General features: G+C 43.3%; 1 protein-coding gene across 5 annotated transcripts in view; it reads right to left on the bottom strand.

The window, feature by feature from the left end:
- Window positions 1-3,933: 3,933 nt before the first annotated feature.
- Window positions 3,934-18,231, bottom strand: part of TNRC6B (trinucleotide repeat containing adaptor 6B) — a 239,505-nt gene continuing 225,207 nt past the window's right edge. For all 5 annotated transcript variants that reach the window (XM_065944358.1, XM_065944391.1, XM_065944366.1 and 2 more), the window contains 8 exons: window positions 16,450-16,584; window positions 13,956-14,132; window positions 12,540-12,686; window positions 12,188-12,283; window positions 9,231-9,455; window positions 8,474-8,544; window positions 5,565-5,704; window positions 3,934-4,667 (listed from right to left, as the gene is read on the bottom strand). In XM_065944358.1, the coding sequence (XP_065800430.1) occupies window positions 4,280-4,667; window positions 5,565-5,704; window positions 8,474-8,544; window positions 9,231-9,455; window positions 12,188-12,283; window positions 12,540-12,686; window positions 13,956-14,132; window positions 16,450-16,584 (1,379 nt within the window). In that variant the 3' untranslated portion in view covers window positions 3,934-4,279. The remainder of the gene's footprint in view (window positions 4,668-5,564; window positions 5,705-8,473; window positions 8,545-9,230; window positions 9,456-12,187; window positions 12,284-12,539; window positions 12,687-13,955; window positions 14,133-16,449; window positions 16,585-18,231) is intronic.

The following is an 18,231-nucleotide window of genomic DNA, read 5'->3' as shown; positions in this document are numbered from 1 at the left end:
CAGCTGTCACTCGAGAAGCTGATGCACAGTACAAGGAAGGCCCTTGGCATCCCACATAATCGAGACATAAAAGCATACTTTTCATTTCCTTGATCTCTGTTTAATGACTTTGCATTTAGCCCACTGCCTCTGGGGCCTGTCCAGACCACTCCAATTTCTGTAATAGGCGGGCATCTCACCGTCTGGAGGGACGAGACCACATGCACATACACACGTGTTCCCCCTGCTCAGGATGTCTGAGTGTATGTACGAAGGCACTAAAGCGGTTTTAGAGAAATTGCAGGCAGCAACCCCACCCACTCCCTTTACCTGTCGAGCTGGAGTTTCTTTCCCTACCGGGAAGCTTAGATGTTTAAAAGCAGCTGTGGTCATGCTTGGGAATTCTAACCCCTGGCCCCAGGAGGGAATACAAAAGGAGAATCCAACATCACCGAAAACTGACAGGAAATACTCCACATCTCCGGCTGAGGGATGGGGATAATTAAGCAGCAGATCTTCAAAACAGCAATTAAAATGAGCATAACAGTAGCTGGGAGCTAAAAAAAAGTAAAATCACTTGTTCCTTATTAGATTCTTCTACTATTTTCTCCTCCTCCCATAGCAAATGGAGGTAAGACAGACATTCTTCATTAATAGAACAGTCCATAGATATTTTTCTTCTAGTAATGCCTACATTTAAAATTTGTTCCAAAAATTATTAACCTATATTTCCTAACTCTTTACATAGATTCTCAGCAATCCAACTGTAATATTTTACAGATTAGAGTTACTATTTTTATTTTTAAGCTGTTGTTTCTTTCTTCCTTTCTTTTGTTGCTGGGGTTGGGGAGACAGGGAGAAAGGTTCCATTAAATAAAAATAAAAATTCCTCAGGGAGATTTTAGCTCAGTCTTAAATGGAAAGAAACAAAGTGATGGCAGTCCCATTTATATACACCAAACACTCTCCCATTAAATTATACATAATTTGAAATGAATCCATGATAGAGCTCTTATAAAGCTTAATCCTTCTCCCATATTTTTTAAGATAGTCAATTTACTTGTTGCTGCTATATTGATAATTTTTAAAAAATATTTCTATGTGTTTTAAAATGTGTGATCCCCAGTATGACAATAACTTTTGGAATCTTTACTTTTTACATTTTTTTAAGTAAAAATTGTTTAAACTTTCTGAAGTTTCAGGAACTTGTAAAAGTTTATTAACAGGAAAGAAACGGCTGTCTATCTAGGATAAGATACGGTTAAATAAACCATCTTCGAAAAACTGGCTTCCTACCCTAGAATTCCTGAGAATGCTTGCAAATTTTAAAGCAGGAAAATAAATGTTAAAAACAAAAACAAAAAACACTGTTAAATGCTCCCAGAGTTAGTCTTCATCTAAAATATATATTTATATGTATATATATACGCACTTTTTGGTCTTTTTTTAAGTTTTTAGTTTTTTTCCCTTTAAGCTTATGATGGAAGAACATTTTAGCTTCTCATGTTTGTTTATTTTTTTTTACATATTTCAAATCCCTCATTATGTCTTGTAAACAAGAGGGGCTCTAGCACCCGGCTTTCACCGTAGTATCGTAAGGAACCCAACTAACCCATAGTGCAGGTCAAGGAACCAACAGGCAGGGAGCGAGGGGGGTGGGGCAGGACACGGCAGGGGACCAAGAGCGGCGTGGACAGTCACCGCAAGCTCGTGTGAGCCTCCGGACACACGCCCGGCCCAGGGACACTCAGAGTCAGCCTTCTGTGGCTATCTGAACACAGCTGCTCTTCAGCTGGAGGTCACCACACATGGCAGGGTTTTGCCCTCCCCCACGAAGAGAGCGGTCGGTGGGGGCTGGAAGGAGACGTTTTGTGCGTGGGCAGAGTGGAAGGGGCGTGGTGGTGATGAAAACCAGAGGGCACAGCTAGTTTTCTACAAGGCATCCAATGGGACCAAACCAATGCTGGGAACTCAAGTCTGACCACCCACCCACGAAGGGCTCAGAAGGACCTGAGCGAGCCAATGCTCACTGAGTCACGTGTGCCAATCTCTCTGAGGCTAGGTTTATCAACAGAGTAAGCCGAGAGGACTACAGAATTCCCATTCTTTGTCTCACAAAACCACTTAAATGCAAATAATTAGCTTTTGCCTTTTCCTATACACACCCTCCCACCCACCCACCCACAGACACAAGCTATAAGTCAAATACATTATTAGGCATTGTTGTATCCTTCACTAAAGATGCTAAAGAAAGAAAAACTCCCTTGTCCTCACTAGCAGCAAGTTATGGAGGACAGTAGAGGTCTGCTCCCACCAAGGGTTGGAATGGGCAGGTATTTGCTGGTACAGAATGTCGGCACTTTATGTTAAACAGTATAATGCAGACTGGGGTGTCCACACAAGTGCTAGCACGTCACCGGCACATGTCCCACCCTCCCCCCGCCCCGCCAGCCATCTGCTTTGTATAAAGGGGTACCCCTTCAGGTCTGCTGTAACTCTTCACAAAAAGCAGTTTGATACATTTTGATTCCAACATACTACATACATGTTGGTGATAACTGTGGATTAAAAGTTGCCCCCTATTCGGCCCAGAGTACTACTACATTGATGCTTAAAAAAAAAACAAACAAAGAAGTCTTTAAATACCGAAATAAAAAAAGCAACATTACAAGGGGGAAAAAAAAAAAAGAGGTCAAAACCAAAAAAAGGTGCAATACTTAAAGTCTTTGCTAAGTTATACCTGCCTAAGCAAAACCACATACACAGGAGATACACAACACAGAGAAACAAAAGGAAACGCTGGAAGTACACACTGGTTTAAGAACATTCGTTAAGTAAACGTTTCTGTCAGTGATGGCCCGGTGCTCCAACACGCCGCGGCCTGGCACAGGTAACGCTCAGCAAGAAGGGAGCAGAGAGGAGGAGCTGCAGATGCTTGCAGGAGGCTGCTCACAACCTTTTTTTTTTTTTTTTTTCTGTTTTCATAAAATAATAGAGAACCAAGAGAAATTTTAAATTCAGCATTACCTGACTTTCCAACCAATTTCTCATTCCTGATTACACAAGAAAGGGGAAATAAGCTTTTTTTTTTTTGCATTCGAGACATCACAGCACTAAAAACTGTCTTATCGTCTGTTCCCATTCAGACTAACAAAAAGGCCAGCATGAAATTGAACGGATATTCAGATGTGCCCAGTGGCCACTTACTTCCCAAAACAGAAATAAACACACAGTTGCTCCAAGAGGTACCTCCTGTTCTCCTGGCTTTGGGGACTTGGCAGTGCTCCACTCTACTGCTAGGTCGAAAGAAAAGCTACGGAAAACTCACTCGGGCTACTTCGCAGATGTAAAGAAGCTCCCTGCTTTCATCATTAAAAAAGCACTCTGCTCATCTCAATACGGCCCAACGGGGTGGCTTCAGCAGCAGCGGATCCCCGAGGTGCTCGTGGCTCCTGTGTTCTCATAGTTAAAAAACAAAATAAAATAAAAATAAAAAGCAGATGGCCGGCCAGCCAGCCTGCGGACTGTCAGCAATGCAGCTTTCTGAGAAATTGGGGGTGGGGAGGAAGAGGAGGACACAGGCACACAACACACACACAGAGACAGAGAGAAGGATGCACGCGAATGCACATGAACACACGTGCACACACATACCAGAACGAGCATGCCTGGGCAGTTACATGTGCCAGAACACACTGGTATTTATCAACCAGCCAATCACAAATTTTTTCCTTTTTTTTTTTTTTTTAAGGTTTTTTATGTTTTTGTTTTTAAAGTGAGGCTCCGTCAAGTCTTCCCTCCCCCACCCTAACAATGCTTTTGAATTCCCCTCCCACCCAAACATGGTAGACCTAAGGACGGAAACACACCCAGTGCAAACAAAGTTAAAAAGCTATTTTTTTTTCAGTATATATGTTTCTTAGCAACAACTTCCATATAACATGAAAAAAGTGAAAAACTAGAAACTAATTTTTTTAATTTTTTTTGTGTTTAAATTTAAATGGTATGTGTACTTGCTTCACATTGTCTTTCTAGGTTGGCGTTCATGATTCAAGTATTTCAAGAGTGATATGTTCTCTTTTTGGATTCATATTCCAAACGAAAAAACTGAAGTTAGAAGGGAGGCAACTATGTGCTCAGACAGTCTGTCAATGACCCACCTTTTTTTTTTTCTCTCTCCGTTTTCTTTTTTCCTTTTAAAAATGTATTTATTGCAAGTTGAAAAAAAAAACGAAAAGGTCAAGTTAGTGCTGCTGCTGTTCCAAAAAAGGTCACGAGGTCAGAGTTGAAAGTTCTAAGTTCAGATTGAATCCGACCCTCCTCCCAGAAGGTCACCAGGTAGTAAAGGAGCAGGGCTGCCCATCCTATGAGGGTCTTCCACGGTCGGGACTCCCCACAAGCTAGAAGAGTAGTTGGGGGGGCCCCACAACGAGGCGCCGGCAAGGTCGGCCCCGCTGCTGCCGCCGGCACTGCTGCTCCACTGCCCGAGCCCCGTGGACCCGCCGAAAAGATTCAGAGCAGGTCCAACGGGGTCTGACTGGGTCTGGCCGGTCTCTAGGGACTGCCAGCCCGCGGCGGGTGCACTCGGGGTTGCCGCAGGTGTAGGGGGCTGAGCTTGTGCCAGAAAGCGGCTGACTTCGTCATCGGTGGCAAACTCAGCCAGGATGGTAGTGTTTCCCAACACACACCTGGAAAAAAGGGGAGGGAGAAAGCTATGCATCTGAGCAAGGTCTTGAAGCATGCATGGAGACGGAGTATCCCAAGTCCTCGCTACTCAAAGGAGCACGTCTGTCACTGGCAGCTTTCACATCCCCAGCATCGGAGCGTGTCTTTTAACCAGACCACCAGGTGACTGAGAAGTACTGATTTAGAGCAATAAAATATCCCTCAATCTCAAGATACCCAAAGACTACTGGATGACATTAGGTAGCAATATCCCTTGGGATAGAGAATCTGCTTGTCTAGTGAAATAATGTTGGGCCTCTTTTTTCCCTTGGAGGTAAAAGATAACAGTCCAAAGCATCAAGGTGACCCAGCTCCAGAAATCGGAAGTGCTGCTTCATCTCAGGCTGGGCTCACTGTCTCAGCCTCCCCATCGCTTGCGTGTTCTGTGTGAACCTTCCTATCATGGCACTTGCAGCCATGAGAAGGCAGCTCCTCCCTGTTTACTGCCTTGACGGTGGCGGGAAGGAGGATGGTCAGAGTCTGATCCAGCCCCACCTACTGTAGGCAGAACTAAGACCAGAATATTTCATCACCACCCACGAAGAGGCCAAAGTAAGCAGTGAGATTCTATTATGAAAAGGGACAGCACTTACAGTGTCTCATTTCTAAATAGTGGCTTTGTTTTACAGTATTAAAAGGTACAAATCTGTTACTTTTGGAATTCTGATTCTCAGGTACACATGACATCCGTGCTTACGTAGGCAGATGAGATCAGCCACCTCAGTATGCAGGCAACTGGTCACGTGATGACGCCACTTGTGTTCATGTCCTGTGCATCCCTGTTTCATCAAGCACATGCCTGGGTACTCACGTGTGCCTCCTCATGCATGTCTGTCTCAGAAGGCAGGATGGGTACTCACATGTGCAGTGCAGTTTGGGCCTTGGCTGCCTCCTGTTTGGTGCTGTATCGGATCAGGGCGGTGCCCTGGGTTAGGTTCAGATGGAATGTCAGCAGTGGGCCATGCTGCATGCAGATGGTTCTCAAGGTTGACCCATCAATCTAAAGAGTAATGACAGCCATGAGATAAAAACTGGAGTGGGGTGGGAAAGGAAGTCAGGAGACCTTTCTTGTACTTGAGAGTGAGGAGGGATTCTGGTTTGTAACTAACAGCCTCAGTGCTAAATCAGTTTTGGAGAGATGACTGAAGAACTGGAGGCAGGGGAGTTGCACTGGACTCCCCTGAATATACTGCGCTGAATACAGGGTCTTCAAAGCAAATCTAAAGACAGTCAAAGCACGGGGTTCAGATCTCCTGTGCCCATTTTGCAGATAAAAAATGTTTGTATAAATACAGCTCAAAACAAAAAGCATATGATTCAACCTGTAGTCTATTTTCCTTAAGAGGTAAATGAGTGAACCTGTGTTGTTTGGTAGAGCCTTAAAACACAGAAACAAAATGGTTAACCAAATTAGAATTTAGGAAAACATGCGTGGTTCTGAGCAACATTATTAATGTAGCATTCTTCCTCCAATCTCACAAAAAGCTGAAGAGAAAGACACAAACAAGGAAGGCACTGCTAACCATCTGACGACACAGAATGCTGATGGACGCCCTCACTCAGACAACTCTGATGCCTTCTTCCTCCTACTGTGGCCATCCCAGGGACAGACTCCACTTCTGCCTACTTCTCTGTGCCCTCTGTTGCCCGCGGCCGAGATAACCAAAGGTTACAGGCACTCACCCTATCAGACTCTCAGCATGAGGATGTTCAGCGATTTGGGACAACTGCCCTTCCTCACCTATGACTTAAGAGAACAAAGCTGTTGATTCACTCTGGTCGATGCATTTGTATTCAGATCTTCGCTAGGTTTACTGGAGATGCTCAGTCCAACCTTCTGGTTCATTTTGGGGGAAGGGAGACAAATTACTACTAAAACAGCCTTAAAAAGTTGTGCTCCCTGCAGCAGTGGTAGAAGCATTCTGTGGTTTTACCATGCAAATCCTGCAGGATGGAAACTGCCAGGCTCACTATAATTCTTAACAGAAAATGATGAAGAAAAGCTCTCAGCATTTGTAATTGACAACTGACTATATCAGCATGTCAGTATATGTCACAAGTGATTTCTCAGGACAGAGGTCCTCTTAATAAACTGTAGGTGTTGACAAGTAAATTTATCCTGGTCCCCAAAGATCTGACCCTAAACTTTCTTTTAAGCTACGGTTGAAATTAATATGCTATTAGGTCTTTTTGATTTTTAAAACGACTCAATTCTAATATAAACTCAGTCAAGCCTTATATTCACTTATATACAAATGTAAGTACCATTCTCTTTAAATTTTATTTTTAAATTAAAAACTTAATTGTGGTCTAGTTGATTTACAGTATTACATTAGTTTTAAGTGTATAATAGTGATTCACAATTTTTATAGATCACCCTCCACTTATAAAATATTGGCTATATTCCGTGTTGTACAATATATCCCTGCAGCTTACTTCTTTTATACATAGTAGTCTGCACCTTTACTATTTTTATGATAATACAGGCTCCTTTCAACACTGCTTCTCTCATCCTAACCATATTACACCCACCACACTGTGACAACTTAAGAAATAGTGAGGCATATATAGTTCTGAAGGTGGTTATATAAAATGTTCATACTTCAGTCAACTCTTAGCTGAATAAATAACCCAGGAACTTCAGCTGAGCCGATTAGATATGAAAATTAATCCAGACAGTTTCTCATGCTAACTGTATTTAGAAAACTGTCTATCTCAATGTGAACCTTAAAATACAAGCCCTGGACTTACTCCCCACAAATAGGTTCATTGGGCAAATACAGAGGAGAATCTGTATTTCCCCACAGAGGATCATAATGCATGTTAGCATATTAAAGGGTCTAAGAAGTCTTACAGAGAAGGTATCTGCTTAATTTTGTCTAATCAAGTATATATTTCAAACATATTAGGCAAGAGACCTATTAATACCCCATGGGAACAGTCTGGAAAAGGCTGGCTTAGTAAGGTGTGAGTGAATCCATTTATGAATTAAATGTCAGACAATTCACTCAATGTGTCAAGGGGAGGGAGTCTAATTGACTTCTTTTTAACAAGGTGCTGTTAAAACCTTGTGCTGCCAAGTCCAATGGAAGACCATGGGCTCAGTTTCCATGGGTTCATCTCACTTCACTGAGTGCTCAACATCTGTTGCTACAAACGTGTCAGTTATCAGGCAACTCAAGTGAAAGGGAGGGTGATCTGGTGCAAATGAAACCCCACCACTGTAACAACAACCCAGAGAGCACATCCTGTGAGAGAGAATCAGTAATGCCATCTACACAGAAGAGGACAATGGACGGAAAAGCAAGAGCAGACATGTGGCATTTCAGTCACGAAATCCACACACTCCTTCTCCACAGAACTTTAAGGTTAGTTGTGTATGAATAAAGCACAGAAATGGTTGACAGGGAGCCTCAAGTCCTGTTGAATGAGCAACACAAAAACAGGTAACTTTTTTGCTTGGTTCCAGATTCTGACAGGCAGATCCACAAAGCAAGTTATCTCTGCTAAACAGAACTCATCAGATAATACCACCCTACACTCACTATTTACAAACTACACGTGTTAACATCACCATGGAGGCAGGCATGAAGCCGAGTGGCCAACACCCTCCTCTCCCGCCCCGGCTCAGTAGGCTTTGGGCCTTGGTTTGGGAGACTCACCGGGAAGTAAATGAACTCTCCTATCTGCTAAGCCCCCACATCTCTTAAGTGTCTCTCTCTTAATAAATCAAGTCTCAGCCAGAAAAATCCCAAGAAAGCATGATTACCTGTGGAGTGAGATTGTGAAGAACCAGCCAGTAACTAGGACGAACTGAACCACCATCACTCCAGGTAGAGGCTGGAAGTAACCAGAAAGAAGGATCAGGAAGAACAAACAAAAAAATTAAGACGGCCACACGTGAGAAACATTTTTACAGAGCCCACACACGTTTCTTCCCTCCTTTTATAAATCATCTTCTCCTGGAACTTCCCTGGCAGTCCAGTGGTTAAGAACCCACCCTGCCATGCAGGGCAGTGGGTCTGATCCCTGGTATGGGAACTAAGATACCACATGCCCTGGGGCAACTACGCCCTTGTGCTACAACTAGAAAAAGCCCGGATGTCGCAACTACTGAGCCCATTCACCACAAGGAAAGATCCTGAATGACGCAACTAAGACCTGATGCAGCCAAATAAGTAAATATATTAAAAAAAAAAAAAAAATCTTCTCCTTTCTGTCTGACCTTTATCCTATCATTCAACAGCCAGTTCTCTTCTCCTAGACTGTGATCCTACACACTCTTATGTCTTATTTGCAAGACAACATTTTGCTCCCAAGGTTCTCCTCTTTACTCCATCAGGACCTCAGGAGTTCTCAGGTCCCTGTGCCTTTATAGGCTGACTTCAATTTTCTACTCAAGAGGTACTTTTTCCTCTACCCAACAACCATGATTTCCTCTCCTGTGAAGACTTCATGTCTTCAACTGTGTGTGAGCATGAGCCCCTTGTGCTGGAACAATGATGCTCCCTTGGGCAGCTCCTCACCGGAGGCAAGCCGTGAGTCCTGGGTCCCCCACCCCCTGACTGAGCGGGGTGCTGTGCTGCTCCAGGGAGATGATGGTTTGGGGTTGGTCAGACCGGGAGGTGGGCGGGGCAGCGGTGTAGTGTTCCTTGAGGAAATATGGTTTTTCCACATCTTGTTGGAGAGATGAGTGGGGTTGTGTCCTATGGGATCTGGGGACCATGTTGATTTATAATCAGGAAACTTTGCTAAGAGAAGAGAAAATGAAGGAGGAAATAAGGTTAGATACATCAGTTTTGCCAACAAACACACATATATTTTACAAATACACACAAATAGTTTTATAGTCTAAATAAGTAGATGTTTCAAGAGTAACAAAATAATATTGTTCTCTGAGCTTATCTAACACAAATTCTCAGTGACTATGACTCTGAACTGACATATGAGCTAAAGAGTTAACACTCAGACACTCAGTCTTGTCTGACTCTTTGTGACCCCATGGACTGCCATGCTCCTCTGTTCATGGGATTTTCCTGGCAAACATACTGGAGTGGGTTGCCATTTCCTCCTCCAGGGGGATCTTCCCGGCCCAGGGATTGAACCTGGGTCTCGTGCATTGCAGGCGGACTCCTTACTGTCTAAGCCACCAGGCAAGCCCAAAGACTTAAAAAGATAACTAATTCTCTACTGCTTCTTAACTAAATACAACCTGAAAAGGAAGATAAATTCAAGGAAATCACCCTTAAAGTTCTTAGTCTTACAGATATCAAAGAATGTGAACCTTGGCAGAACTAAAGTATTTATCCTATAAATACTGATTGATTGAATGGAAACTACACTAAAAATTATACTTTTCTTGATCCAGAATAGTAGACAGCAACATTCAAGTGAATTTTAAAACTGCAATCAACAAATATTCACTAAGCGCTTACTTCACTTAGGTCCTAAATCAGTGCTATGGGTAATATAAACAGTTATTCTCAAGAACTTCAAGTTCAGATGGGAAGATGGAACAGATGAACAGTTGTAACCCCAGGGAACATCATATTTGCTCAATACAAGGAGGAGAAAAAGAATGCCGGGCTGTCAGCAAAGACTGTGCCAAGTCAAGTCTTGAAGAATTGATATAAACTGATGGGCTCAGCAAGACAGGAAAACACAAACCGAGGTTCAACTTGAACTCTCTCTGGACCAAATACGTTTCCCTGCAATTGTGGCTGAACAATCCTGGGGCAGAGAGGTACAGGAGGCCATAGAGGACAACTGGGGGCTGACCCAAGTTTTAGATACTATCAGTTTTGCAGCAGATTTAGTAGGTAGTGTTCAAATGAGAGTCAGAACCTGGGTGACAGCACAAAGAATGGAAAAGAAATGGATGTGAGAGAGAAGAAAGCACTTGGGAGGCGTTATCAGTGCCTGAATCCTGCGAGTGGGGGAGATGAAAGAGTAACGAAGAGGCTAAAGGGAAGAGATGCTGCGACTAAGTGATGCGCGACAGTACCACTAAGCAGTGAGAGTTTAGTTACGAAAGAAAGACAATTTTTTCTTTGGGGGTGGGGAGGAGGTATACGTTCAATTTTAAACAAGTCTAGGTGATCTGGGGTCACCTCTCAGGTGATCATCTGCTTGTAAACAAAAGATAAAAAAAGGGATGTGGGCAGTTATAGGAATAAAAGAGGTAAAAATGAATTTTTACATGTAAAGGCAGAAGTCCTAGGTCTTCAGTCCTATAATGGTACCTCTTAAAAATTGGACACAGCAGGCTTCCCTGGCAGTCCAGTGGTTAAGACACTGAGCTTTCGCCACAGGGAGCGTGGGTTAAATCCCTAGCCAGGGAACTAAGATCCCACATGCCACACGGTGCAGTCAAAAAGAAAAAAGCAAAAACAAAACTGTGAACTCTGGGTGAATGAAGTGTCACTGTAGGTTCATTAACTGTGACAAATGTACCACTCTGGTGGAAGTCCTATGAAAGAATGATGGAGGGTGGTGTGCAGAAACATGGAACGTGGAGTTGGCTCCTTTACACGCTCACTGAGACCTACAATAAATTCTATCAGCTCTTTGAGTCTCAGTTTCTTCATCTACAAAATGGGATAATAGCAGGAGTTTCCCCACAGATTTTGGTGAAGGTAAGATAAGAATTTATGCATGCTTCATGGCCTGCAGGAGCATTTGATAAATGAGGTTATTGTACTGTCAGTAGGACACAGAAGTGGAAACAAAAAAAAGGCAATATATAAGGTCATTAACCTGCAGAGTCTTGGTAGGTAGCTAAGAATTTGTTTTACTTGCATTTACTTGGACAAAGAGCAGAAGCCTTAATGACTTTAATGGCTTAAGGTCCAACTTTTGCAAGACCAACATGCCAATTACTAATGACTGGTTTACCAATCTGTAAAGCGTTCTGCTAAGTAAGTGACTTCAAAGGCTTTTTTATATCAAGTTTTCTATTCCCAACTGTCTTTAAAAACGAAACAAAACACACACACAAGGAACTCAGCAAATGTTGTAGAATTAACCAAGGTCCTCTTTTCTCCCCCCTTGGCCATCTGCCCTTAGCCTTTGTCTGCAAGTGGAAGAATTTTTAGAGAAAAGCAAGCTCTAATTGGCTGCCTTAGAAATAACAAGCTGAACTTAACTGGTTCTTCCCATGGCCCCTGATTTTCTTGGCAGACTGGTTAAAAGAAAAGCACTTGTGTCATCAGGATATAACCTCTGTCCTCTCAACACCCACAGCTCCTTGAATGATGTCACCATCTGCCTTGGTCCTAAATGGTATTTGTCTCATCTTGCCTCTGTGAGCCTGCAAGTTCCCCAGGGACGCGGCCAATATGAGAGGTGTCTCTCCATCCACGCTGACCTGTGTTGTTCAGCTGCTATAATTTCTTCCTTAAGAAATAAACGCCAATTTCCTTTGTACAAGGCAACCTGACAGGAAAGTGCTAGCCAGAGGGGAAGAACTGGGTCACATGCCTACCTGAAGTGCTATGAACGTTGGTGAAGGAGTTGTCAGAGGCACTGTAGGGCCAGGCACCAGGTGAAGGCAGCGAGGTGTTGAGGGAAGAATTAGACCCTTTAGATGACAAATGAAGAACAAGATGGAAAAACTGCAGACACATATCAGTGGAACTAGTCAAATCTTGAAGTATTTTATTTGACCCTCGATAAAAGGAAAGATAATCTAAAAAATAAATGTGAAAAGCAAAGCTACCTAGTCCTGCATTTTCCTGGTGTAATTACTAGACACCAGAGAATACAAATGAAGACAGAGATTGCCAAACAGGAAAATACTGGGTGCTGGATAAACATGAGGGGTTTCACTTATTTACCTGTGGTGTTATCCCGCAGAAGTTGGTGGTCAGTATCTACAATGGGAGATGTGGCTGTACCCCCTAGCACACTTCCTGGGGTGACATAGGGGTCAGATTCAGGGTCAATGTTTTGGATACCTTTCCATGGCACTCCTGGTTGGAATTCTGAGACAAGGAGAACAAATATTAGATCGAGGTAGGAAGTTGTTCAAAATGTGGTCAAGTAATCTTTTGATACAAGAAATCGGTCTATGAAAAGTCTAAATTCTGAAGCTATTTTAGGTCAGATTTTCATCATAAAATAAATATAAAAAAGCCAGCCTGAACACATGTTTTGCCAGCAGCACTCCTGTGCTGTCACCACACGTTCACCTGCTTCCTCTCTGTGCCTATGAACTTGATGCCAGAGACAGTGAGGGTCGGGGGCAGACCCTGCTCCTGTCCTTCCGGCTCCCAGGCCAATTCAGGCCTGAGGGCCAGGAGGCAGGGCTGAGTAGTGTGGTGCTCAGGACAACTGTGGGGGCATCAAGGTGAAAACTGGGAGAATATCTGAGCTGGAGAGGAGACACTTCTTTATCTCACTGGGAAATTGGCTCAATGCACAAAAGAAAACACAGATGATCGATACTCCTGGAATGACCAGGGAAAACTGACAGCAATCATTTGGCTTATCATGAGAAGGCCTAGAATATATGTGCTTACAATTTCTTTATATCATATTTAGAGCTATATGACAGAATTAATAAACTTTTATGTTCCAAATCATGAGGAGGAAGAATGGCATGTACTATATATGAATAATATACGTAATAGAGACTACATGTACTCGTAGCACAAATATACTATATAGAAAAAGGTTTAGGACACAGACTAAAACTTTTTATTTTTGCTTTAGTAAAAATTTTCAACTTTTCTACAATGAAAATAGATAACATGTATCAGAATAAAAGAGGAAAAACAGCAAATACTCTCACTGCTCTACTAGTCTACTACATCCCTTGAACCTCGTAATAAATACTTGGTGAATGAAAAACGTTATCAATTCACTGGACATTTCAGAAGAAGCCAGGTTACAAGGAATCCTTTGCACAGATGAATGCCAAGTCCGGGCTCCAAAGTCACCTTTCTCTCATCCCCAGGCTGCACTGTGCTAACTTCCTTTGATGCATCTGTGCCCACACTGTATTTACTACTCAGTAACTTGTTTTGCAGGTTATCAGCATCCACCCTGTCTTCCTGACTGAACTCTACAGAGCAAAGACCACCTCTGCCCTCCATGAAAATCTGCGCTTTCCAAAGAAAAGCACAAAAAATTAACTAGATAAAAAAAATCAGAGTGGGTGGCAAAAAGCAATCTGTTCAGAACCTGAAATTAACAATTACAAAACAAATGATACCCCAGAAACAAAACCACCATTTTCTGGACGGTAATACCTGGAGGCCAACTGGCATTGCTAGATTTACTTCCGATTTTATTTGTTGGTGGAGATTTGGCAGGTAACCAGCTATCACCAGCAGGACCCGTATGGCCACCCAGTGTGTCACCTGGGATGATGTCAAACTGGTTGTATGGTGACCCTCCTCGGGTCTTACCAGGGGCCACAATAGCGCCTGAGAAAAAAAGAGAGGTGATGAGTTCACAGCAGAAAGGACTCCTATGAACAGAACTCGCTGAGCTTTCATTCACAGGAACTCACATACGGTCTCCAGGATCTGGTCCTGGAATGAGGTGTTCACACTTGAGAGGAAGTGCATAATTAGGAAGAAGGATGACCATGACAATTCATCTCACCTTTCTAGCTTCTCAGTCTGCACTTCTGCACACAGCACTGTTCTCATTTCTGAATGCCCCTTTCAGTTTAAAACTCCATGGTCTTATGAAATTAACTTGAGAAACTTTCATAAACTATGAATCATCCCCACCATCTTTACACTAATGACTCAAGAATGAGGAATGGGAAAAATACTAAACAATCTGAGGCACATAAAAGGGTTTTTAACTACATTTCTACTGACACCAACCCACTCAAGTCCTTAAGTGCCGATCAGGCCTAGCTTAGGGGAAGAAGCAGAGTAAACAGAGGGAGCTTGCTGCAGAGAAAAGCATCTGCAATTGCTTTAAATTCCAAAGCAGTGAGCCGGCGTTCCTGCCGACGGTCTCTGCCAGCACAAGACCAGTCGTGAACTCTGCAGTGCTGAGCTCCTGGGCCCCACACACGAAGAATAGCAAATCCTTTGTAGAATTGCTCTCCTCAGAGTGTTTCAGGGGTTTTGTTAGTGTCCCCTCTATGCATGTTATGTGCTGGGAGGCAAGAAAAAAATAATTAAAAGCTTAGTAATTCCCTTAAACTAACAAAAAATGAGCTTTAAATGAAAATTGTGGCCTCTGTAAGATACCATTCTACTTATTTCTCGAATGAATTTTACATGCCATATTGTGTTGCCTGATGTACTCTAAGGATGCAGCTTATAAACAGATAAAATTACTTCCAGGGTAAGGTATTAAAATAGCTGTGTAGGCACTTCCCTGGAGGTTCAGTGGTTAAGACCCCATGCTTCCACTGCAGGGGGCATGAGTTCAATCCTTGGTTGGGGAACTGAGATCCTGAATTCTACATGGCATGGCCAAAAAAAACCCAAAAAACTTTTTTTGTGTTTGCGACATCTGCTTGGTGTGGCCTAGCACACGTATTCTCAAAACAATCTTCATGCTCCACTAAGAACTCATCTGCTTTTCTGGAGCCACTGGTAGGAACCTGACTCAAAGGTACATTACAGTGAAGCAGCAGAAAACGAAAAGCTCAATTACCTTGGGGATTGCTCAGAAGATGGGGAAAACGTGACCTGTAAGCTCTCAAATGGCAAGCGAGTATTTTACCTTCAAGACCACTTCTCATGTGCATTTATAATCACACACCTATCATGTCTTTAGGGACAAGGGTCCTGATGAATCACAAGCCTAAGGAAGCAGCCAGAGGGCCCAAAGCTAGAGATGCAGAGCTTGGATTATTTGGTTCAGAAACAGATTGGACATTTCAATAAACCATTCCTGACTCTGTAATATGAAATCAAATGATGATACTTAGGGATAGCAGGCAGACAGCTCCACAGGGCCACTTCACCAGCCTCCAGAAGGGCACCTGAAAGAGCAGGTTTAGAAAAGAACCCTGAAAGGTTCTTTTCTGAAAGGCTCCAGACTATTGGGCCTAAGGCTCCAGGAAGCTGCTGCAGGAGCCACTCCGACACCTATTTACACTTGGTTCTCATGGATACAGACGAGTCCAAGTAAATTACTGACAAGTGAAACAAACACTGAAGCAAAGGCTAAAGGAAGGTCCTAAGACCTTTTATCCGTTTCACAGGGAAATGGAGATGCTCTTACAGAGAATTAAGAGAGATGAAGGGCTGACCCACTTTCACAACCAAAGCCTGCAATACCTTCAACTGCTGTCTTGCAGACACTGTAATTCATAAAGAACAAGAAAGCTTGGTGCAAAGTCCAGACCTCATGTGCTGATCGATTAGTCATCTTCTGGAGATCAAAGAGTTGAAACAGTCAACATGACACATATTTACTGTGATCTCTCTCATAGCTCTGAAAACAGATTCTGTTCTCTCAAGCAATTTATTAGGATTTTACCCTAAGGGGAGCTCAAGTTCACGGATACTGCTCTTGATCCTACCGCAGGTGGGAAATTTTGCTTTCCTTAAGTACAACTAGCACTTTAAGTTTCTTACAGTCTGAAATACTCATAACCCCAATCTTGCTCTCATAGGTGATCATGGCAGGGGTAGGGGTGGGGGGATGGAATCAGGGTTGTTTAAGAAAAAGCTGAAGATCTGTGCTTCAGAATAAGTTCACAGGACCCTGTGTCAAGGCCTCTGAGGATCGGAAGAGTGCCAGGTCACGAGGCTCTGTGTGTCTTACCATTTTTGTGCATATTGGCTTCCTGTGTGGCTACAGAGGGCACCTCCATCATGGAGGTCCACTGTTTAAAGCGAGACTCTGTTCCAGCCTCCTTCCCACCAACCATGCCGTAGTCCATGCCGCCAGAGCTGAAGCCTGAAATGGAGAAGCACATTTTAGGTCTTTTTTAAAAAAAAATCAGTTTCTAGTATCAGTAACCAAGAGGTCTGAGGCAGAACCCATAAATGGCTTCATTTGTCACTAAAAGACCAATTCACATGAAGTTTTCTTCACTCAGAAACAGGTATTTTGATTCAAAATGTTGGTGTGGGCTCCTGCTTGCTACAAAAGGGACGACTCTGTTCAGGTATGAAAACACGTACGATGTCATCTAATGAACGTCTCAGGGCACGTGTGCACTCACGTTATCTATTTAGCTCAGGTTTGCGTCAAATGGAATGTGGGACCAGCCGTTCTCCAACTGAGATAATGTCCACACAACAAACCAACATGGTGCAACAGCAGCCCTAAAGTTGTGGTAAGGTCTCTAGGGGAGGAAAGGCTTTGCAGAAGGACAGCTGATCTAGGGCCTAGGGCAGGAGGGTGAGTGAGTCAAGAAAAACAAGTGCGAAGCTCTAACTGGTGACAATCTGGGGTGCTTAAGGAATGATGAGGAGCCCAGTGTAACTCCAATGCTTGGCTGACTATGGATGCAGTGAGGTGGGGAGAGATGAAGAGCCGTGGCTTGGAGGGTCTTACGTATGTCAGGCCAAGGAGTCCAGAACTCCCCGCCCCCCTGCAAAGATAGGAGATAAAAGAATTTTTTACCAAGTGAGAGAGAGAACTAAGTTTGTATTCTACAAAGAGAACTGACAGTGTAAGAATGGGGTAGAACCACGGGAGGTCAATTTGAAAGAAGTTTTTATACAATGACGAAGACCCCAAAGCTTGAACAGGCAACTGGTGAGAGATTCAGAGTGTGCCCCCAAGTGTTAGGCTGTTAGCGAGGGCTCTGGCAGTAAGATTTTCCCACTGCAGAGGGTTGGACAGGTTAACGCCACACAGGACAGGCTTGTTGATGGAGCCTCACAAGGTACACCATCAGTTTTAGGTTAGAATATATTAAATACTTTTTAAACTGTTGCTCAAAAAAGAAAAATAAAGGACTAAAATAAAGAGCTGAAACTGAGAGGGGAAGAATAATTAATAAAAAACAGAAAAGTGGGGGACTTCCCTGGTGGTCTATTGGGAATGCTACGTTCCCAATGCAGGGGCTAGGTTTGGTCTGGTCCCCAGTCAGGGAACCAGATCCCACACGCTGCAACTAAAAGACTCCGTATGCGACAACTAAAACCTGGCACAGCCAAATAAATAAATAAATACATTTAAAAAATAAACAGAAAAAGGAGAACGAGCTACAGCTAGTGGAGCAATAACATGCAAGCACGGGCACCCAAGAAGGTCGGCAGGGCTCCCACCATGCCTCAGCACAGGGCCCTGTGGAAGCTCCCTCTGACCCAGCAGACGTGTGGCTCCAGCCAGGCCAGACACCACACCACACCCACTTTAACTCTCCTACCATCTGAGGCTGTCTCGTTGGAACCCTGGGTAAAGCGGGCATCTTTCTCATTAGAAACTTGGAGATCCGATGCTACCCAGACATGGCAGCACCACAATTAAACAACAAGGTTTGGCAAGGGAAAAGGAATTAAAGATAAAGAAGGCAAAAAGGAGAGAAAAGTGCCTTGAAAGATTCAACCTACAAACCCAAAACTATGAGAGGAAAATCAGTGCAAGGTTTTA

Source organism: Muntiacus reevesi, chromosome 1 (assembly GCF_963930625.1).
Source record: "Muntiacus reevesi chromosome 1, mMunRee1.1, whole genome shotgun sequence".
Lineage (NCBI taxonomy): Eukaryota > Metazoa > Chordata > Mammalia > Artiodactyla > Cervidae > Muntiacus > Muntiacus reevesi.
This window is presented reverse-complemented; position numbering and strand designations above follow the sequence as displayed.